The 23,489-nt window shown below is 46.3% G+C and overlaps 1 protein-coding gene across 1 annotated transcript in view; it reads right to left on the bottom strand.

Annotated features, from left to right (window-relative positions):
- Nucleotides 1–79: 79 nt before the first annotated feature.
- Nucleotides 80–23,489, bottom strand: part of IARS2 (isoleucyl-tRNA synthetase 2, mitochondrial) — a 42,311-nt gene continuing 18,901 nt past the window's right edge. The window contains exons 13-23 of the mRNA XM_084785274.1: nt 15,145–15,247; nt 14,131–14,224; nt 10,421–10,529; nt 9,325–9,427; nt 8,425–8,550; nt 7,783–7,914; nt 4,596–4,702; nt 3,638–3,783; nt 2,640–2,830; nt 1,478–1,622; nt 80–670 (exon numbers count right to left, since the gene is read on the bottom strand). Coding sequence (XP_084641400.1) covers nt 528–670; nt 1,478–1,622; nt 2,640–2,830; nt 3,638–3,783; nt 4,596–4,702; nt 7,783–7,914; nt 8,425–8,550; nt 9,325–9,427; nt 10,421–10,529; nt 14,131–14,224; nt 15,145–15,247 — 1,399 coding nt within the window. The 3' untranslated portion in view covers nt 80–527. The remainder of the gene's footprint in view (nt 671–1,477; nt 1,623–2,639; nt 2,831–3,637; nt 3,784–4,595; nt 4,703–7,782; nt 7,915–8,424; nt 8,551–9,324; nt 9,428–10,420; nt 10,530–14,130; nt 14,225–15,144; nt 15,248–23,489) is intronic.

Below are 23,489 nucleotides of genomic sequence, written 5' to 3'. Positions count from 1 at the left end.
CACCTTTTCACCTTTTAGGGGCACATAACTCTGCCTGCAGAATCACACACCTCATTATCCATAACTACACCATCATCAGTTGGGAGTTTCCCAGAATGCCTTTATTTTCAGACATCATAGAACTTAAATACTGAGTCAAAAAAAGTTTTAATAAAATATAAAACATTCTGCTTGGCCACATTGGAAATAACCATATCCAGTGTCTGTCTTTGAAGAAGTCCATGAGTGTGTGTGTGTCTGCCCGCTATACATCTATGTCTCTGTGTGTGTGTATATATATATATAGTGTGTGTGTGTGTGTGTATATATATATATATATATAGTGTGTGTGTGTGTGTGTGCGCACATTATTCTTTTCTGTAGTAACAGGAATTACTCCTTTTGATTTTCTGAGTTTTGCTCCCCTCTTTTCCTGTTTACTCTTATACTCCTTACCTACACCTTGGGTTTCTTTCTAGGGCTCCGATCCACCCCCCGTCAGTACTGTGAGGAGGGTTATCGCTCACTGAACCGTTAACATCAGAGAGCTACTTTGCACCAATGACGTCCGCACACCGAGGACAGAGAGCATCTGCAGTCTCAGCGGTGTGCTTCCAGCATCGAGGGCACTTTTCTCTGGTAGTTGGTACGACAATGACTTTATATGAAGACTCCTCACGAATGTCACCACCTAAAAAGAATACACAGAGCAGCTCCACAGTCAGTACACTTACACCACCATTCCTCAAGGCTCCCTCCCTCCCACCTTCCTAACATTGGCCAGGTTTTGCCCTGTAACATGAACACCAAAACAGGACTACACAGCTCCAGATGGCTCAGACCAACTGCTTCTCACCAAGTCAGAGTTCTGTGATGCTTTCATTCTTGACCCAGCTACACAGTTGACTCATGATTTTTTTCTCAGTCTATGTAGCCTTGCCCTCATAGAGATCCATCTGCCTCTGCCTTTCAGTGCTGGGACTAAGGGTGTGCACCACTATGCCCAACTCTTAAAACAGGAACTTAGAATGTAAAAGACAATGGCAATGCTCAAAACTCAAGTTACAAAAAGAAACCACACTTTTCTCCACTATTCCTATTAATGAAGATGAATCAAGGTGACAGCTCTGTAGACAATGCGCTAAAGTCCTATGATATAAATCTAGTAAATCTACCAATCCTTTAGAAGAGTGGCTAAATAGTATTTTAATTTTAGATATGCATAAAAGGACGCGTGGGGGGGGGCAGTTTTAGGCTCTATGTATCCTAGGACAGAGCACAAGAGAAGGACGCACAGGCATCACAGTGACAGTTACTTGGGGTGAGAAGAACTCTCCTGCCTCAGCTTCAGTTCCCACAGCCCAGAGCTGGCTCAGGCAGCAGCTGTGTACTGGTCACAGAAAGACTGTTCCAAGTGTGTTCTTGCCTTTACAGTAACTCAGTCCCATGGAAAGCTGGGAGTGCCGTCAGTTACTCAGTCCCCACTCACTGTTCTCACCTTCTAGATTGATGAGGAAAGTTCCCGTGAGCTCAATCCCATCTTGAGCTCTCTCCCGTGGCTCCTGGGACAGCAGTGTTGTCTGGGAGGCCATCATCAACTCATTCAGCTGGGATGTGCTAGAGGTCTCCTCAGCTTGGAGCATCTGCAATGTGTGTGAAAGTTACTGTTTCAATTAAAATTTGACCATCAGTTTTAGTTGTTTACTGGAGTATATACACTTTGCTTCAGTTTGAAAACTATGTTCCCCCAAACTCCAATCTATGTGGTATTTATTATACTTATTTTGCAATGGGCAAAGAGGTTAAGTAACCCTTGTCTGGGAAGCCAAAACTCTGCCAATTTTGTAATAGCCTCCTTCCACATCACGATTCCTCTATTAGCAGAGGGTTAAGATTCTGTTAAATCGAGTTTACCAGCTAAAAGTGAGGAGGTTCCTTTTATTTCTAAAGATTTAGGTATTTTATGTGCATGAGTGCTTGCTGTGTCTATGTATTCATCCAACATACAGACCTAGGGCCAGAAGAGGCTGTTGGCTCCCCTGAAAACATAGGGACAGGTAGTTGTGAGCCACCCAGTGGGTGCTGGGCCCTCCACCAGATTAGGAAATGCTCGTAACTGCTGAGCCATCTCTCTAGCCCCAAACTAGTACTAATAAAACTTAAAAAAAATATATTCTCGCTGACAGTCCTTTTCTTAAGCATTTAAATTAGGGACAAGGCTCAGGTCAGTGTGTTAGGCTTACTATCCTGATACTTGGCCAGTCAGTTCCTAAGGTCCCCAAGAAGGAACTCTGATGTGACTTGTGGAAGTTAAAACATGATGAAAGTTTTGAGATATGTGTTGGCTTGCTCTGTCTCTGTGACCCAAGTGGACAAAATTTTCAAAACCAAGTAAAACTCAGTTTTCATGTATTTTCACACTACTGCCAGGTATGTCTGGCAAGGACCTAAATAGCCCTGCATGTGTCCCAAGTTCAGAGCAGGGAACAATCAGTGTCAGGATCAGTATTCTAAGACTGAAATTTTAGTTTCTAAATTAATACAAGGTATTAAACATTGGAGAATAGAGATTTCAAATGAAGCTTTGATGTTGCCACCATTTCAGATGGTAGCGATTTAGCATTCCTCCATCCACACGTCACTCCACCCACTACGCTTACCTCCATGATCTCAAATAGGAGCCCTGGTTCAATCACTATGATAACCTCATACTCAGCAGCATTTTTGCCAGGGATGCTGCCAAGAAAGGAATCTCGCATGGCACAGGCACTCTCCACTGCCTCCTCCAGGCCTGGTTTCTTCCAGATGGAGCTTGTGTTAATCCAGCCAGTGCGAAAAACACTCTTAGGTTCTTTTAAAAAAAGAAAGAAAGAAAGAAAGAAACCAAGTTTATATAGTCTAGACAGCATATAAGCTGTTTAAAGGAAAGTAAAGGATGTGAAAAATCTATGACATGAAGTTCATTCATTAAACCAGTTTGATGTTCCCAGGATCCACAAAGTTCCCTTTACACATTATAAACACATAAACATAAAAATCTCAAAGCATGGGCTGGAAAGATGGCTCAGAGGTTAAGAGTACTGGATGTTCTTCCAAAGGTCCTGAGTTTAAGCCCCAGCAACCATCCATAATGAAATCTGGTGCCCTCTTCTGGCGTGCAAGCATACATGCATGCAGAATACTATATACATAACAAATTAATCTTTAAAAAAAAAGAAAGAAAAACTCAAAGCAAAGCAGAACCATGAGCTTGAGTTGTGTTCCAGGGGAAACAGTGGTTTTCCATGCTTGTGAGGCTATGGATGACCCTCTACCCACCATCCCTAGTTTTCTATCTTTCTAGTTTTCTATGAAAATAAAATCATAAGAGGAAAAGCTAACATAAAAGTATACATTAGAAGCACTATTTATTTTTAAATTAAGCTTAAAATACATTTTGGAACATTATAAACACATGAAGCAAAAGTGACTTCATATTGTCAAGTGCTTCATACATATCTGAAGGCACTAGAGACAGCTGTGCTAACACCTGTGTGAGAAGGCACACAGGCTGAGGGAACCTCATCAGAGCGGCACTGCAGTGCACCATGGGAAGCTTACAAAGCCCACAGTCAACCCCCTGCACACTCCTTCCTATGCAGGGAATAGTGCTCCTCACCTTTCACATAGGGGATGTGCTGGAACACCTCTTCTGCCAAGTGAGGAAGAATGGGGGCAAAAGAACGGACCAACACGTCCAAAATTTCTGCCAGTGCGGTCTGACAGGAACGCCTCTTGGGATCCTTCTCGCTTTCACAGTAAAGCCTGAAAGAAAGGCTTGCTCAGCAACTGCCATTGCTCCACCGTTGGCTCCTACTGCGGAAACTCCATCTACTCCATACTGGTTTTGGACAACTTGTCATCCGCCTCTTACTCTCATCTCCTCATACTGTATCCAGCTGTGGATGTTGACAGTCCAGACCCGTCTTTGCGCAGGACTAGTAAGGTAACTGATAACGTGAAATGCCTGGTGCCGCTGGGCTTTTCAGGGAAAAAGTACAAGTGGTAAATCCTATGCCAAGACTGCTGAGGTGCCATGTGGCAGGCTGGGGTTGACAGCTCATAGACTAGTCACCAAGCCAGCACCTTCACCTGCACATGGGTGCACCGTGAAAGCCAGTGTCCTTGCAGAACTGCCTGGCTAGTCCTGGGTCTGCCCTCAAGGACAGCAGGGCGTTGCCCTACCAGCAGCTGTAACTCACTGTAAATGGGCACCGAGCACATGAGAGGCTCTCTGTTTTGACAGTCTCACTGTGTAGTCCTGGCTGACCTAGCATGGACCGCTCCTTGTAAAATAGGATGCTCTTGAACTCAGAGACCCTCCTGCCCCTGCCCCTCGGTCCTGGGATTAGAAGGGTGGGTATCATCCTCCTCACTTTTCAGATACACTGAGATCACCCTCTGAGTTGCTCCAGATATGAAGCTAGGAAGTAGTAGGGCACAACTGATACTCTGGCTTGACTCCCGATCCCAGCTGTAATTACTGCCTAGCTGCCCACTTTGGCCACTGCGTCCTGTACGCTGGTGAGAGATGCTCAAATATCCCTACTGAGGAGCACATGGTTAGGCACACTCACCTGTCTTTGACTATGCTGAAGTAAAAGCTGGAGAGTTCTCTGGTGTAGAATGCTTTTAACAGCCTGACCACTTTCCCAAAATCATACTGTTTGTACGATTCAGTAATCTAGAGAACAAAGAGGGATGAATGTGGAAGCTGCGATGAGCAGTGAAAACAGAAGCAAGGTCAAGGCCAAACAAACTCAGGAGAGATGGCTCAGCAGCCACGCTTGCCGAACAGGCACGAGAACCAGTGTGGACCACCGAAACGCACAGAGTACAGGGGAGGCATGGTGGCCCTCTGGCAATGCCTGTAATTTAGGCGTCAAGGTGGAGCCAGGATCTCTGAAGCAGACTGGCATTGGGGTAAACTCTGCATTTTCCTTTTATAAAACTTGGCCTTGAAATTTTGAATACTGTTGATTGGCTGGGGCAAATGCCTTTATCAATCGAGTCATCTCACTGCCCAAATCAAGTCATTTTCAAAACAGCAAACAATGGAAGATGCCAGCCACTCGTTAATGTTTCCTCACATATTCACTTTTTTAACTGATTGAAAATGTGCAGGTATGCCTCTGACATAGGGTACACTGAAGTAACAATGCCCAATTTTGGTTTACCTTGTCAACTGGACAGGATTTAGAACACTTAACAAATAAACATTGGGGCTTCCATGACTGTGTTTCCAGATGGGTTTAAGTGAAGAAGAAAGACCACCCTGGACATGACCGCACCACCCCGGGCAGGGGTCCTGGACATGACCGCACCACCCCGGGCAGGGGTCCTGGACATGACCGCACCACCCTGAGCAGGGGTCCTGGGCTGAATACAAAGGAGGAACGAGTGGATCAGCACTGCTTCCTGACTGTGGATACAATGTGACTGATAACCTATGCCCCTGGCACCATGTCTTTCCAGACATGACAAACTATCTTTTTTTTTTCTTTTTCTTTTCTTTGTTTCTTTCTTTCTTTTTTTTTTTTTTTTTTTTTTTTTTTTTTTTTGTGTTTGTTTGTTTTGTTTTTCCAGGCAGGGTTTCTCTGTGTAGCCTTGGCTGTCCAGGAACTCTTTTTGTAGACTGAGCTGGCCTCCAACTCACAGTGATCCACCTGCCTCTGCCTCCAGAGTGCTGGGATTAAAGGCGTGCACTACCACACCTGGCCTGTATCTCTTCTTAAGCTGTGAATCAAAATAAAGTCTGATAACCTGGATGAGATCCCTCAGGACTCACGAGTTCTTGGACAGCCACTTGTGTACTGTACCATACCCCCAACCATGACAACTAGATGCAGATGAACTCTTCCTAGAGTTGCTGTCTGGGATTAGTCAGAAAAGAGAAGTAGCCGATACAGAGTCTGGCTCAGGGCTGTGAGAGCTAGTCTGGCTCAGGGCTGTGAGGGAGCTATTCTGGCTCAGGGCTGTGAGGGAGCTAGTCTGGCTCAGGGCTGTGAGGGAGCTAGTCTGGCTCAGGGCTGTGAGAGAGCTAGTCTGGCTCAGGGCTGTGAGGGAGCTAGTCTGGCTCAGGGCTGTGAGGGAGCTAGTCTGGCTCAGGGCTGTGAGGGAGCTAGTCTGGCTCAGGGCTGTGAGGGAGCTAGTCTGGCTCATGGGTCTTTGCAAAGGTTTGTGGCAGGAATGTGGAAGAGCTAGAGCTGGGGGCTTGGGAAGCCTTGGAGTACTTGATGAGCCACTGTGGAGGGAGTCTGGAAGGCCAGAACAGCAAGAAAAGGAGGACAACAGAGATGGCCTGCTGGAGCCTGGCTAGAGCTCATCCCTGTTATAATCTGATGCCTCCATTTTTGTCTTAGTGACTTCTTAAAACATGTTTCATTTTACCTACTGGTGTTTTGTCTGTGTGTATGTCTGTGCACCACTTGTGTGGCTGGTGCCTGCAGAGGCCAGAAGAGGGAATGAGGCCCCCGGAACTGAGTTACAGGTGGCGATGCACCACCGTGTGGGTGCTGGCAATCAAACTCAGGTCCTCTGAAAGAGCAGCCCATGCTCTTAACTGCTGCGCCATCTTCCCAGTCCCTGTCCTGGTAATCTGAGTGAGACTAAATTCAAAAGTAATGGAAAAAGTTATCTACCAGAGGAAACTTCAAGACAGTACAGCATCCATGCTGTGCATAGTTACTGCTGTTAGCACCCCCCTGACAGAGCACATGGGAGTAAAAATGTGCAGCTGGTGAGGAAAGGCACCTGAGCAAGCGTCAAGACACAGATAAAGCAGGTGCAGAGAGCAGCAGCTGGAACTGTTAAAGCCATGGCCTCCCTGGGTCAGCATAAAGGTATCCTGAGATCACAACCCCAGCCACCGAAGGCTCTGATTTATTAATCATAATTTCATTTGAAAGGAAAGAGGCTGAACTTAGAATCCTATTGAAGAGGTTCCCTGCTCAAAATCAACTATGTAGGGAAGTGTTCTCTTAGTTAGGTTCTACCAACAAACACTCAAAAGCAGCTAAGCTGTGGCAGAAGAGGGCAGGTGACACTTTGAGTTGACAGTGGCTCTTGTTCATGGTGCTGGTTTCTCAGGCACACAAAATGCAAGAGTTACAGGGCCATGGAGGCTCTAGGCAGCTACTGAGGCCAACAGTGAATGTCAAGGTCAGATTCTCACAAGGAAACCCTGAGAGGCACAGAGCTGTGAAACCTCAGCAACACACACAGAATACAAAGGAGCAAGGAGTCAAGAGTCATCCACATCCTGTGGGGCACAGCTGCCAAAACAGTGCCGTGCTACTCCTTGTCGACATGCAATGGCCTGGAGGGGAAGCCTGCTATGAGGGGGAGTGGGCTCCTGTGGCGCTCAGCACGAGGTGGTCTAAGAGGCTTGGGAAGGGGCAAGGGGACATCTGCAGGTAAAGCTGCCAGCCTAAGTGGGATGTCTGGGACACAAGGGTGGAAGGAGACCCAACTCCCATTGCAGTCTCCAGCCTCAGCATGTGAACTCGGGTGTGTGCACACAGGCATGCATGCAGACAAACACATGCTCGCACACACATGCAGGCATACACACACATGCATGGACACACAGGCATGCACACACGCACACATACACACAAGACGTGAAACCACTTCACCTCACTTTCACCATTGTACTTTCTGGGGTACACAAGGTACTATTTATTTCTAGCGAGTTTCATCCACTAAAAGTTAAGGGAAAGTGCTGATGTTGCCATTTGTCAAAGCCTACTACAGTACACTGACCTTTGTCGCAAAATCCTGAATTAAGTGCAGCATATACTGGTCTATGACGTACATATTTTTGACAGGAACAGAGTCCGTCTCTGGGTTAAATCCAGCCATATTTCCCAAGAGAAAGCGGAGTGTGTTTCTAAGCTATTCACAGTAAGAGAAAGTACACAGTTAAAGACAAGTCATGAGGTTTTTCAGTTTCAACAAAGTTAATTTATAACTGTTCATTTTTTTAAAAACTTCTGTTGCTTTCTTAATGCTGAGACTGAAAAGGCATAAATGAACCTTCATTCTAACACCCAATTTTATAAAGAAATTAACACTGGCCGAGTTTTTCATTAACTCACTTCAGAATAAGCCACCTTCCCCTAACCTGTCTTGCGCATATGTTTATTCACAGATGGGTAGATGCTATTTCATCTGCTTCACAAGGAAAAAGATAAATGGATCTAGCTTGCAAAGTCAGTGGGTATATAAAGTATAGAAAATATAATTTTACATTAGCTTATGATATAGTCTATACATTAATCAAATATAAAGACACGTACATGTCTTAGTGTTATTATCCTAAACAAATTAACACAGGTATTTAAAAATGGTGACATGTAGTTTGTTTTCATGTATGTCTCAAACTTTTTACTGAGAAGGGCTGACCTTGTTGATGTCCTCTCTGGCAGCACCGAGTGCAGAGGGGCCAATGGCCACTTCAGTGAAGACATTGGCCTCAGCTATCCACCAGCGCAGGACGTCAGCTCCGTAGGGAGGCTCTCTGCTGTCATCCTGTCCATTGAAAAACAACATGTCAGAGAATGGCCTCTGATTTATTTCAGTTGAAGAAATGAAGGCTTTTGGTGACATTCCCCTTCAGAAACTGGAGACTGTAAATGCAGACTGTGTAAGCACAGTCCTGAAACACCAACCACAAAGTAGGCTAGCGAGATGGTCCTGTCCAAGACTGATGGGAGAGCCCAGGCTTGCCCTGGCACCCAGGCCATCTGGGCCAAACACACAGCACCTGCAAAGGGGCCCGGAGATAGGGGAAGGCAGAGCAATTTCCTTTCCTTACCTCCTAGCAACCCAGTGATGACAGGAGGGGCGGTGAAAGCCATGGGGCAAGGTTACACACACCATGGATCTCTCTGAAAGCAACTCGAGCCTGCCCCCCCAACTATCAGTAGCCACAGATCTGATGGCCATTCTGACTTTAAAGTGTGTACATCCTAAGAATATAATCATGTGCACTCAGAATTCACAATCTTATTTTTTTTCTCCCAAGTTTCCATTTAATTATAAAACTGCAGTTTCACGTAATAAAAACCTGACACCTTGAGGCCTCTACACACAAGTTTAGGTTTAAAGTATTATAGGAAGCCACCTGCTATTCTTGGCCCTGAGTTCCTGGGCTCAAACAAGCCTCATGTCTCTGCCTCCCAAGTACCTATGCCACCATCCCTGGCACATCCTGTGAGACACAGTTCAAATTTTGTGTTTACTCACACCAAGGTAACAAGAGCCTGACAACAAAATGAGAATGCGTCCTAGTCAGACACTTACTTCTCCTCCATTGATGACAGTGTCGGGATTAATGACATTCCCGAGGGACTTGGACATCTTCTCTCCTTTTTCTCCGAGAGTAAATCCATGAACCATCACTGTCCTGAGGAAGATGAATAACATCACTGAGTATGTCTTGACAGACTATGGGTGAGTGCTTCTTAAGGGCCGTTTCCAGCATTCATGAACCAGGCTGTTGACAGGAGCCCGCCACTTAGACACAGGTGTTCTATGTTCTGTGCACGGGCATTTCCCAGCCTGACGGACAGACACTGATTAATATAGACCAACAAGACAAAGAGCAGCGCAAAGCACCTCCTTAAAACTAACTTCAGTAAGGCAACTTAAGGACAGCAGTGCTTACTGCCCTGGCTGGCTTAACAGTGACACAGAGATGGGCCAGGTGGGCCAGAAGTGTAGCAGAGCAAACCGTTAGGCTACCGTAACAGTCTTTCCGCAGTGCAGGAACGAGCAACTGTCAGTACTCCACCGACAGGAGAGGAGCTCAGGCTGCCTGCTCTCACCCGCCCAGTGTCCTTCCCTGCAGCGTGAGGATCTCCACCCAGCTGAAAACGCTGCCTTACAATGTTTGCCCAGCCAACTCATCTCATCTTCCAGGAGGTGCAATCTGCTCTGCGTGGCAGGCACCTCACACTGTTCTGTCTCTCCCTTTTCCTTTTTTTCCTGTATTGATTTGCTTTCTGTTGTTCTTTGGGGGACAGGGTTTGCACATGGCCTAGGCTAATCCTGACCTTGAGGTCCTCCCAACTCTGCCTCCAGAGTGCTTGGACTGCAGCATGTATCACCATATACAAGAGGAGAGCGTGGAACTTCCTTACAAACTGTGCCTAACACAACAGGTGACCCCACTGTTGCTCACCCTTGCCGCACCCACCATATGCACCTCTTTCTCTGGACAACCTTGACTCAGTGACACTCTCACCCCAGAAACAGGAAGAATAGCATTCCAGTTTACCAATGGCTGGCTTGTGAACCTATGTCCCCAGCGTGTCCCCAGTGTGTTCCCAGCGTGCCCCACCTGGCTGGCACTCAGGATCATCAAAGCAGGCTCACTTTGCGCAGAGTGAGCACTTACTTGAAAGGTGCTTTTGTCCTCGTGGCTGCACTTGTTAGTAAGGAAGACTGGAACCAGCCCCCCAGCTGGTCCTTGCCCTCCAAGTACAGATCTGCCCTCTGCTCGGTGCCTGAAATCAACACAAAACAGAAAACAGGAAAATACAGAACAGGAAAATACAGCCAAGCGTGTGTCAGAGCGTTAGGGTAGCCAACATGACAGTGCTGTCTGCACTCAAACCCATGTGATCACAGATATCCACACGATGGAGGCTGGCTGTGTGGTGGAGAGCATGCCAAGCATGCATGAAGTCATGTGGCAGGCAGGTGTGCCTCCACCAGTTTCATCCACCCAAGGCCCAGCATGCTTTTCACCTTTGCCATGCCTGGTCACGGAAGCCATGTGTGGCACTAAGAGGAGAGTATGAGTCAGTAGCTTTGCTGCGAGGCCAGCCGTGAACGAGCGCCATCCTACACCACAGGACCACTGTGCACATGACACCCTCGGCCCTGAGGCTGGGAGACTGTCAGACACGTGCCAGCAGAAAATGCTTTCTCCTGCTCTGACCTACCACATGTTGTGCTGCTCACCTACCCTGTCTGTGAACGTACGCGAGCTCAGCACCTAACCCTGCAACACTGTCCTTCCATGTGTCCAGGGTAACAGAATTAGGAATAGCAAAAATTCATATTGAACAGTTTTTTAAAATTAACATCTATTTAGCCAGTATCCATCTTAGTGGATAAGCATGAATTTATGTATTTGACTTTCAAACTGCCTGAACTGAAAGGTCCAAAGGAAGACTCCACATTACCTGCCAGGACCCTACTGCCACAATCCCCACAGAGAGGCCTCAGGCCTCACACTTATTCCACATGAAACCTGAAGGTGACTCCCTCCAGTCCCTTAACGGCCAGCTGCAGAGGAGCTGTGTGCACTGCTCTCCTTTTAGAAAGCAGGAGACATGCTGACTCACAGCGGGCTGTTGGCAGATGGTGGGTCCTACCTGACTCTAAGCTCACTGCACTGTCTAAGTCTTTGCTTGGGATCCTCCAGGACCTGGCTTCTAACATGTCTGCACACAGTTCCTGATTCTTTTTGTTTTGTTTTTTGTTTTAGATTTATTATTTATTTCGCACATCTGCAGGGCAGAAGAGGACGTCAGATCTCATTATAGATGGTTGTGAGCCCCCATGTGGTAGCTGGGAATAGAACTGAGGACCTCTGGAGGAGCAGTCAGTGCCTTTAACCTCTGAGCCATCTCTGCAGCACCCCTCCCTTCTGATTCTTGAGCACGCTCTCCCCTTTCTCTCCAGCAACGAGTCAAAACCTTACCTAACTGAAAGTGTGATATGTCAGTAAGCTGGGTGGTTAGGTACACTCGTGTGGAAGAATGGGCGCTGGAAAGCACAGGGCCACATGTGCGTGCTGACACTATTAACCACGTGACCACTGTGTCCTGGTTCTAACTTGACCTCTTGTGAAAAATAGTGTGGTCATGTTAAGTCAGTGGTTTCCAAACTGGGCACCTTGGGGATGCCAAGAAGGTCAAAGAGAAGGAACTTCCTCCGGTGAAGGTGGGGAGGGCATAAACAACAACGAAAAGCCCTTTACCTTTTTGGTGGAATTTTTAGAGCTAGGGTGTCCTATGTAGCCCACACTATCCTCAAATTCATGATCCTCTTGCTTCAGCCTCCCAAGTGCTGGGACTACAGGCACAGACCACCAAACTGGCTAAAAATTCCCATCTAATCTTATATAGTACAATTCTAAATAAAATTTCACCTCAAAAAAAAAAAATCCCAGCAGTCAGGAGGCAGAGGCAGGCAGATCTCTGGTCTACATAGTGAGTTCCAGGACAGCCAGGTCTACATAGAGAAACCTTGTCTCAAAAAACAAAAACAAACAAAAGAATATGTTGGGAAGTCACTGGACTAAAGGATCTCCCAGGCCTGTCCAGATCTGGACTGTGGCAGACTGGGGTGCTCTGAATAAGAGTGGCTCCCACAGGCTCCTATAGCTGGATGCTTAGTCACCAGGGAGTGGCCTTGACTGAGGAAGTGTGTAACTGGGCGTGGGCTTTGAGGGTACAAAAGCCCACGCCAGACACGGTTTCTCTCCCAGGACAGAGCTCTCAGCAGCCTCTCCAGCACCGTGTCTACCTGCCGGCAACCATGCTTCACACCATAGTGATAATATGGACCAAACCGTAGAAACTGTTAGCCAGCCCAATGAAATGCTTTCTTTTCTATGTGTTGCTGTGGTCATGGTGTCTCTTCACAGCAATAGAAACGCTAAAACAGAGACTCTTCCAAGTCAAGAAAAAACAGACTGTTGGGAACAAGCAAAAGAAACTTGTCCTAAGTACTGCCATTACGTTGTCAGGCTCCATTTCAATCCTATGGTGAGTTGAGTTCCTAGGCTCTAGGGGATCCGGGGCTCCCCAGTAGCTGACCAGCGTCCGTTATTCATTGTTTTTCCCCCAAGATTTATTTATTATTATGTATATAGTGCTCTGTCTGCATGTCAGCTGCAGGCCAGAAGATGGCATCAGGTCACATTATAGATGGTTGTGAGCCACCATGCGGTTGCTGGGAATTGAACGCAGGTCCTCTGGAAGAGCAGTCAGTGCTCTTAACCTCTGAGCCATCTCTCCAACCTCCGTTATTCATCTTTTGCTCCCCAAAACACAATGACTGTTCCTGACCACAAAAGAACAATGGATTTGATTGGTTGGACTGTAAAATATACACTCTGTATCAACTAACATAGATCAACCACATAAGGAAAGCCCCTACCCCTAAATCCTGATTGGAGGAAAATTTAACTGTAACTTGGCACAGATGCTTGTGGTTTTCAAACTTAAAAGGTCTGTAACATTCTGGCTCTAGGTTGCAGTTCAGCTCCCGAGTCTGTTCTGCAGTCCTGACCAATCAGTAGCATCTTGATTACAATAAGATTTTGTTATCTCTGCCTGGTCCTGGTGTTTGAGTTGTGTTGGATCTGAGTGGACCCTATAAAAAAACAACAGCCCCCACAAAGTTTATGGTCGAAGATCTTTTCTAAGTAACAGTTCTGTATTTTCAAAACTATTATTGTTGTTGTGCATGTGTCTCAGTGTGTGTACACAGTGCACAAGTGACCTCAGAGGACAAGTCTATAGAGACAGGACTCTCCTTCAACCTTGTGTGGGCTCCAGGCTTGTGTGGCAAGCACCTCTACCTGCTAAGCCACATTGCCAGCCCTCAAAGCTTAACTGGCTTATAACCTAATTTTAGAGATCACCTGAAGGAGGAGCTAGCTGGGTCCCCAGGGTTAGAATTCCTGCTGCTTTTCCAGAGGACCAGAACTCTGTTCCCAGCACCCATACTGGGTGGCTAAGAACTGCCTGTAACTGCAGCTCCAGGGGAGACAGTGCCCTGTCATCTGCATGAGCACATGCACTCACATGCACACACCAATGTACAGGTGCATGCACAGAGAAATAGTAAAATATTAAAAAAAAAAAAAAGAAAGAAAGAAAGAAAGAAAGAAAGAAAGAAAGAAAGAAAGAAATTGAGCCAGTTATGGTGGCATATGCCTTTGAGCCCAGCACATGGGAGGCAGAGGCAGATAGCTCTCTTTGAGTTTAAGGCCAGCCTGGTCTACAAAATGAGTTCCAGGACAGCCAGGGCTACACAGAGAAACACTGACTTGAAAATCAAACAAACAAACAAGAAAAAGAAAATTACCCGGAAGAACACAAGACCATGAAGCTCCACTGTCAAACCAGATGTCCAGAATGTCCTGCCCTGGCTGGTATTCCAAAGCATCTGGGCCACCGGCCTAGGGAGACAGCAAAGGGCTTGACTCAGCGGCCACTATGCACAGCAAATGACTCAGCAGACACCACACACAGTGGTGCTCCACTCAGCAGCCACCATGCACAGCGGTGCTCCACTCAGCGGCCACCATGCACAGCGGTGCTCCACTCAGCGGCCACCACGCACAGTGGTGCTCCACTCAGCGGCCACCACGCACAGTGGTGCTCCACTCAGAGGCCACCACGCACAGTGGTGCTCCACTCAGCAGCCACCATGCACAGCGGTGCTCCACTCAGCGGCCACCACGCACAGTGGTGCTCCACTCAGAGGCCACCACGCACAGCAGCGCTCTACTCAGCAGCCACCACACACAGCAGTGCTCCACTCAGCGGCCACCACGCACAGTGGTGCTCCACTCGGCGGCCACCATGCACAGCAAATGACTCAGTGGCCACCACACACAGCAAATGCTCCAGAAGTTTTAACAGAGTGAAATACAATCATTAATCCACATTTTAAAAAGAAATGTTAAAACGCACTTCACAGCTGCACACAACTCCTGTGGTAGCATGGAAACTGAATGGCCACATGATGACATGGCAACTGGTGTAGTAAGATGCTGACAGAGGACACCAGCGGGGACCACTGTGTCAGAGCCTACACAGCCCTGCCGTGCCAACAGGAGAGGCTTTCCTTGTGGTACCATCTGCTTAGTCACCCAATACAGCGTGCACAGCAGTGTCCCACTGAGGTTAGAATGCCCCACCTTCCACTGCTGTGTTACAAACTATGCTTCAACTGCAAGTAAACATGTTTACTTGTTTACTTCTAAACTGCATCTGCTTCTAATTCTGGAAAGCAAACCCATGAGCTTTCCAACACAATTGCTTAAAGTCACCTTCGTCTCCAAGAGTCATGCACATTTCAGCACAGGCAGTTTACCTGCGCTATGACGTCCTCTGGGAGCAGCTGTGCAGGGGGGAGGGTCCACCAGACATCGCTGCCGCGCTGCTCTACCAGTTTAATGATGTGCTCGATGGTTTGGCTGTTGGGGGAACAGACAGGATCAGCAATGTATGGTATGACAAGTGACAAACCTTTGTTGCTTATTGTTTCTCCAACTCCAGCAGAATCTTTAATTGCTTACTCAACTGCTTGAATTCAGTACAAACAAAACCATCTTGCCCATGTACCGCCCTGAACAGGAAAACAATGCTCTCCTCACATCCCATCTCAGTCCATCTAGTTCCTACTAGGAACTCTATCCTCATTTCCTGCCAAATCAAGCTGACAAACCCTGTCAGTTTGCACCTGGCTCTTAGTGTAGCCTGGGCACTAGTTACACAATGCCAGGCTCCCCCACTCGCACAGAGAAGCACCCTACAACTGCTGCCACACTGAATGCCTGCTCAGAACCTTTCAAGGGCCCCGTCTCTGTCCACCCCTTGATGTGGGAGGCAGCCCACACTCCATACAGACACTGAAAGTGCACAGGGAGACTCACACTCCGACTGCCTCACTCACGGCCAAGGCTTGAGAGACGCCCAAGCAATGTGCTCAGACACAAATGAGCAGCCCAGTGTCTTAAGCCTGATCCCGGGCACTCGATACATGAGAGCAGGTGACCAAGCAGACCAGCCTTCCCCTAGTGAGCATGGTATATTCTATTCTATAGTGCTAGGGAGCAACCCGGGGCCTGCACACGCTCCAGTGAGTATGGTATATTCTATTCTATAGTGCTAGGGAGCAACCCCGGGGCCTGCACATGCTCCAGTGAGCATGGTATATTCTATTCTATAGTGCTAGGGAGCAACCTGGGGCCTGCACATGCTCCAGTGAGCATGGTATATTCCATAGTGCTAGGGAGCAACCCGGGGCCTGCACATGCTCCAGTGAGCATGGTATATTCTATTCTATAGTGCTAGGGAGCAACCCAGGGCCTGCACATGCTCCTGTGAGCATGGTATATTCTATTCTATAGTGCTAGGGAGCAACCCCGGGGCCTGCACATGCTCCAATGAGCATGGTATATTCTATTCTATAGTGCTAGAGAGCAACCCCGGGGCCTGCACATGCTCCAGTGAGCACGGTATATTCCATAGTGCTAGGGAGCAACCCCGGGCCTGCACATGCTCCTGTGAGCATGGTATATTCTATTCTATAGTGCTAGGGAGCAACCTCGGGGCCTGCACATGCTCCAGTGAGCATGGTATATTCTATTCTATAGTGCTAGGGAGCAACCTGGGGCCTGCACATGCTCCAGTGAGCATGGTATATTCCATAGTGCTAGGGAGCAACCCGGGGCCTGCACATGCTCCAGTGAGCATGGTATATTCTATTCTATAGTGCTAGGGAGCAACCCAGGGCCTGCACATGCTCCTGTGAGCATGGTATATTCTATTCTATAGTGCTAGGGAGCAACCCCGGGGCCTGCACATGCTCCAATGAGCATGGTATATTCTATTCTATAGTGCTAGAGAGCAACCCCGGGGCCTGCACATGCTCCAGTGAGCACGGTATATTCCATAGTGCTAGGGAGCAACCCCGGGCCTGCACATGCTCCTGTGAGCATGGTATATTCTATTCTATAGTGCTAGGGAGCAACCTCGGGGCCTGCACATGCTCCAATGAGCATGGTATATTCTATTCTATAGTGCTAGGGAGCAACCCCGGGGCCTGCACATGCTCCAGTGAGCATGGTATATTCTATTCTATAGTGCTAGGGAGCAACCCCGGGGCCTGCACACGCTCCAGTGAGCATGGTATATTCCATAGTGCTAGGGAGCAACCCCGGGGCCTGCACACGCTCCAGTGAGCATGGTATATTCCATAGTGCTAGGGAGCAACCCCGGGGCCTGCACACGCTCCAGTGAGCATGGTATATTCCATAGTGCTAGGGAGCAACCCCGGGGCCTGCACACACTCCAGTGAGCATGGTATATTCCATAGTGCTAGGGAGCAACCCCGGGGCCTGCACACGCTCCAGTGAGCATGGTATATTCCATAGTGCTAGGGAGCAACCCCGGGGCCTGCACACGCTCCAGTGAGCATGGTATATTCCATAGTGCTAGGGAGCAACCCTGGGCCTGCACATGCTCCAGGCACCTCTTGCACTGAGCTCCATCCAGCCTTTGGTTTTGTTGCGACTGTCCAGCTATGCAGCCCAGGCTAGCCTCCTGTGCTGTGCTGGCCACTCCTTGCAATACTTACTTTCCTGCTGACCCCAGGGCCCCCTGGAGGTGCTTTGCGTTTAGTCACACACAACAGGCAGCAGCGTGGCCCCCGAGCTTTGGATACAGTGAGCTGTGACTTAATTACTGACCCACCAAGTGACACTGGGCAAGGCACTGAACCTCTCTGCACTCCAGTGTTCTCATTTGTAAAATACAAGGAACAACACATCACTAAGAGACTCGGCAAATACTGACCTAATAAATGAAATGCCTACAGCAGCACTTGTCATTTTAACACATAATTACTTTGTATGGGAGAATTCAGGCAGGGCGCTGGTGGCGCACACCTTCAATCCCAGCACTCAGGCGGCAGAGGCAGGTAGAGCTCTATAATTTCGAGGCCAGCCTGGTCTACAGAGTGAGTTCCAGGACTACACAGAGAAACCCTGTTTCTAAAAACCAAAAGAATTCAGACTGAGACTTTGAGGTCCATTGGAATGATTCTATGTCAATCACTAAGCCATACACCTCTATTACGATTTGAGATTTATTTCTATTTCTGCATTCATGGGTTTGTGTCTGTTTCTCTACTACTGTTGTGTACGTGCTCTCGGAGGCTGGCAGGCATGGAATGCTTGGAGCTGGAGCTGCAATAAATTGAGAGCTGCCTGATTTGGGTACTGAGAATCAAACTCCGATCCTTTGAAAGAGCAGCAAGCACACTTGATGAACTATCTCTTCAGCTGCCATATTACTATTTACAGATTAACACACACAGTGAACGCTGCCGTTGAAACAGCGCCCTCTTCCTTCACTCCATTCCTACTGCAAGTGCCTGCAAGTCACCAGAGTCACCGGGAACAGACCGAACAGTGAGCAGGGAGAGAACTGCGGCCCAGCCGGCACCAGCACGTATCAACCATGACTGCAGAGCGAAACACCCCAGTTTTCTAGCTTGGGTAAGTTACAGGTTAATGAAGCTGTTTGCAAAAACTGTAAAGGGAAGCAAAACCAAGTAGGCAATATAGATTAACATGTTCTATAACCTGAAATTTGGGACACCTCACAGAAGATTAGGTGGGGACCGAAGAGAGAGTCAGAGATTAAGAGCACTTACTGCTCTTGCAGGGGACCCAGGCTCAGTTCTGAATACAAGCAGTTCACAACAATCTCCAGCTCTAGGATACTCAATGTCCTCTGCGGGCATCAGGTACACATATGACATACATGTGCACATGCATGCAAAACATCCATACACATAAAACAAAATAAATCTTAAAAAGGGAGAGAGAAGCCAGGCATAATGGCATACACCTTTAACTCCAGTACTGAGGAGGCAAAGGGAGGTAGATTTCTGTGAACTCAAGGCCAGCCTGGTCTACACAGTAAGCCTATCTTTAAAAAAAAAAAAGTATTAAAGTGATAGTTTATGAAAGATTGAATGAAAGTATAATGCTGCCAAAATGTCTAAGAATTTATGTATAACATGAATATAAAAATTAAAATTGGCACAAGTCTGGATTGCTAGGACATTCACTTTAGATGGACTTTAACAGTGAAGATAAGCTTTCCTTAGGAACCATAAAAACTTTACACAATGAGTAACTAGTTATAAGACAATAATACTTAGTTACACATTAGTCTTTTATAAAGTTTGCACAGAACACTTTATCAGTTAAGGAAATATGAACACAGGAATAGAATCTGAAGAAATCCAATGCCCCAAAGAACAAAACAGAAACACTAGCAAAGTACATTCAAATTCACCCGTAATGACATTAGACATGCTGTTCACACCTAGTATGCATTTTTCCCTTAGAAAGAAAGACTCAAGGGTCATTAGCTCATTTTATGTCACCATTAGCTTGCCAACTTTAGGCAGGCAATGAAAAGTTTTAAATGTGTTTAAGAAAACAGGTAAAAATAATATAGACGTGAAAGTAAATCGTTGCCATTTCATATTAACTTACTAATCAGGCAGGACTAATACTATCATTAAATGAACACCATGCACACTGTTTTCCAGAAGGCACGCAAGAAGCCCTAAAAGCAGAGTTCTCCATAGCTGACTGCTCTGCGATGTCTTAAGTTTTGAGTCTAAATAAGTGACACATTTGGAAGCAGGCCTTCAAGTATGTCATCCAATCAGGCTAGGGCTGTTTTCACGTTTATGTTACACCCCTGTCACATGCAGCCCGGGTGAACTCACACCCTATCCCATAGAGCTGCTAAGCAATGGCTAGGGGCTGACTGCCCGGGCAAAGGGCAGGCTGTGAGCCACGGCTGAAGGAGTCTCAGGAGGGTAGAGTGTTGACAGAGCAAGCACAGAGTTCAAAGGCCACACTCTATCTGGCTTATCAGCCAGTAGCAAGAGTACGCTGTGGGCATTTTTCTGAGCTTCAGTTTCTATGAGAAAAACTATTTTAAAAAAGATTATGAACTTCTTTTTTAAAAACAGTCTTAATAACTAAGGAAAAGTCAGTAGCCTTACATGCGGAGTCCACGGTTCACCCTGTATAACAGATCCAACTTCAATGAACTGTTTTTCTTATCTTTAAATATCAGATAACTCAACAGTACTTTAAGATTATAAGTTAGGTATTTATTTAGCTACATAAAAGTACCTTGCTGAGTCTATAAATCAAAGGAAGATGTTAAATTTGTTATCAGTATGTTAGTAAGTCAACTATGAAACCCTGAGTCTAAATATCTTAGACACTTGAATAAAGTTCCCTTTAATGGCAGCCTTACCTTATGAAAATATGAATGATTCACATAACAATATTTTGACAGAGGAAAAATATTACCATGCTTTCTTCAGAATTTTTCCAGTTTCCCTCCAACGCTCCATCTCTTTTCTTTTCTGCAGTGTCACCTTATAGATCAGGCCTGTCCCACAACCCTCCTGCCTCAGCCCCCAAATAAGCCATCTTGTATTTTACACACAGTTCACTGGAAGGTCAAGAAATCCTTATTTTAGACTTGTGAGGTCTGGTGAGCAGTGAGAAAGAAAGGTTGTTTGGTTTTATTTTTCTTTTACTTTAGTAGTATTTTTGTAAATAGCAGAACTACAAATACAATCTCAATCAATGAAAAGCAGTGCAGCACTTAAAAAAAAAAATCCAGCTTCAAAGCTGTGGGTGGTGGTGCACATCTTAATCCCAGCACTCAGGAGGCAGAGGCAGGCAGATCTCTGCGTTCAAAGCCAGCCTGGCCCACAGAGTGAGTTCCAGGACAGCCAGAGCTAGAGAAGCCCGGTCTCAAAAAACAAAGCAAGTAAACAACAACAAATGCGGCTTCAAGAAGGGCATGGTGGTGTGCATCTGTACCTCAGCAATTCAAGAGCATGCAGCAGGACTGAGTTCAAGGTTAACATGACAAGGCCTGACCAGGTAGCAAGCAAAACAGTCAAGGAGATGTATAGACCAGTGGGAGAGCGCTGGCACAGCATGAGCACGGCCAAGGACCACAAGTACATGCATGCATACACATGATATACTTGTTTCCAAAGAATTGCCTAATTAAACTATAACAAATTAACCAAGAAAGCAGCCCAGTTTGTTCTTTATCCCATGTTCTTGGGAATCTGAAACTAAGAAAATGTTTTCCAAAGGAAAAGAAAAAGAAAAATGTTTTCAATGTACCCAAAGGGGCTGTGTTGGCTAAAACGAGCCTCTAAGTTCACAGCATATGCTGAAGAACACCCACTGTGCCTTGCTAAGTGTCTCCTACTCTGAGGTCAGGTCTGTCCTGAAATTGGGGTCAAACAAAATACTTAGAATTTTAAAAGACAAAACAAAATCAACTCCAGAATTAGAGGATAAAGGAAACCAAACAAGTATAAACTAAATACAACATACCTATGCTTTTTGAAAGGCCATGTTGTATACATCAAATGTACACAATTTTGTCAGTTAAAGAAAAAAAGTTGATTACCCAGGCATGGTGGCACATGCCTGTAATCCCAGCACTTGGGGAGGCAGTGGCAAATAGATCTCTGTGAGTTTGAGGCCAGCCTGGTTGGTCTACAGAGCAAGTCCAGGATAGCCAAGTCTACAGAGAAACCGTCTCAAATAAAACCAAACCAAACCAAAACAAAACAAAAAATTAAAATGTTTGTTTGTTTGTTTTCAAGACAGGGTCTCTCTGTGTTAGCATTGGCTGTCCTAGACTCGCTTTGTAGACCAGGCTGGCCTCGAACTCACAGTGATCCACCTGCCTCTGCCTCCCAACTGCTGGGATTAAAGGCGTGCACCACCACCGCTAGGACATTTATTTTTTAAAGGTAAATTAGCAAAAAGCCTTCCCATGAACACACTGAAGCTCAAATGTGCAGAACTGCTGTCACAATGAGTCACTTCCTCCTGTCATCTGACCGGAATCTCAAGACCCAGGAGACAAACTGGACAGTCACCAAGCTTATGAAGAGCTGAGCTCCACAGTCTTGTCTCAGTAAAACCCAGGGTGGGAATGCAGCTCAGGAGTAAAGGAATGACTTCCCACTAGAACAAAACACAACACAACACAACAACAGCAGCAGCAACAACAACAACAGGCAACCACCTAGAAACAGCCAAAAGCTGGACAGTTCTGGTCACTGAATTTTTACAATGTGGGACCCAGGCGGCCACGAAGAGCAAGGCTATCACCTCAAACACCTGCACGATTGCTCTTTCGTATGTGATTTAAAATTCATTTGTGTGTACAATGCTGAGATTTGAACCTATGGCTGCATGCATGGTAGACAAGAGCTTTCCACCTCCCTATCCCTACCCGTCTCCTTTTTATATCATTAAGTTCCTTGACAAACAACTAAATCAAGCGTCTTACATGCATATCTTTGTATAGAATTCATTAGCCTTTTTCCTTACAATAAATACTTAGAAGTAGAATTTTTTTATAGTGAAACCGAGATCATGCTTTCAAATATCTTAAAAGGATTTCTAAAGATTTTCTCTGTGAGCCATGGTGGTGTTGCACACCTCTGATGCCAGCACAGAAAAGGCAGAGGCAGGAAGGTCTCTGAGTTCGAGGCCAGCCTGGTCTAAAGTCCAGGGCTCTGGAACACACACACACAAAAAACCCATCTTGAAACACACTCATACACAAAAAGGATTCCCCTGTGACATTACTATATCCTTTGGGGTGGGATCTAGATTTCTCCTTGCAAATTCAAGAATACTCTTTATTTTATTAATAACATTCTACACTTTGACAAACAGTTGACTTATGACCTAAAGACCAGTATAAATTACTGTTGATAAAAGTGGGTGAAGCCACTTATCACTGCGTAGGCTGTTTCCATCTGACTGCTGTATTTCATAGAGCAATAAGTCAGACCATAACAGAACTTTGTACTCGACTCAGAGGCCTTATCTATCACGCAGTGCGTGTTCCAGCTTCGGTTTCCATCAGGGAAAACTCGGGCAGTGCAAGCAGCTCTCGCAGCAGCAGCCAATCACGGGAGCTCTGCTATCAGCAGGAAGGGACTATATAGCTGAGAAGCAGGAAGCACTCGGCACTTCAGGTACGGGGGCCGCTGCTGTCATCTCACGCTTCTATTTTCTCTTTATGAGCAAAAGGGACAAGACAAGATCTTGGCTGGAAGTTCCTGGAGTAAGAACAGGTAAGAGGCTGTCCTGCCTGTGTCCTAATGTGCCTGAGGCACAGGAGCTTCTGCAGGAGGGCCTCGGCTCCATGCAGTCCCACACTCAGGCTGCAAAGGCAGCAGGCAATGACTTAGATGCTTTCTTTACTTAGTGAACAGAAAGTCTACAGGTTTCCAGAAGTCGAGAAGTCACCAGTGCTGGAGGACAACACACATGTGACATAGAACTTCATGAATAGCTTCCTGTCTTCTCTAGGTGAGCAATGGTTCTAAATTTTATCCATTTTAGGTTAGAAATACATGTTTTTACTAACCGGGGACTAGATTTCCACCTAAATCATATGGGGATTATATTACAGATTCAGGAAATGACCAAGGATATTAACATCAAAAGTAGAGCTATTCTTGAGAAAAAGAAGCGAACATAAACTATAATGAAATTAATATATCAGCGTTCAAGTCCAGAGTTTGAAATCTGTCAGTCTTTAAACTCACTTGGAACATGA

The sequence above is a fragment of the Acomys minous genome (genome assembly GCF_964271855.1).
Source record: "Acomys minous genome assembly, chromosome: 1".
Taxonomy (NCBI): domain Eukaryota; kingdom Metazoa; phylum Chordata; class Mammalia; order Rodentia; family Muridae; genus Acomys; species Acomys minous.
The sequence above is the reverse complement of the archived record's forward strand: the minus strand, read 5'-3'. Positions and strand labels throughout refer to the sequence as shown.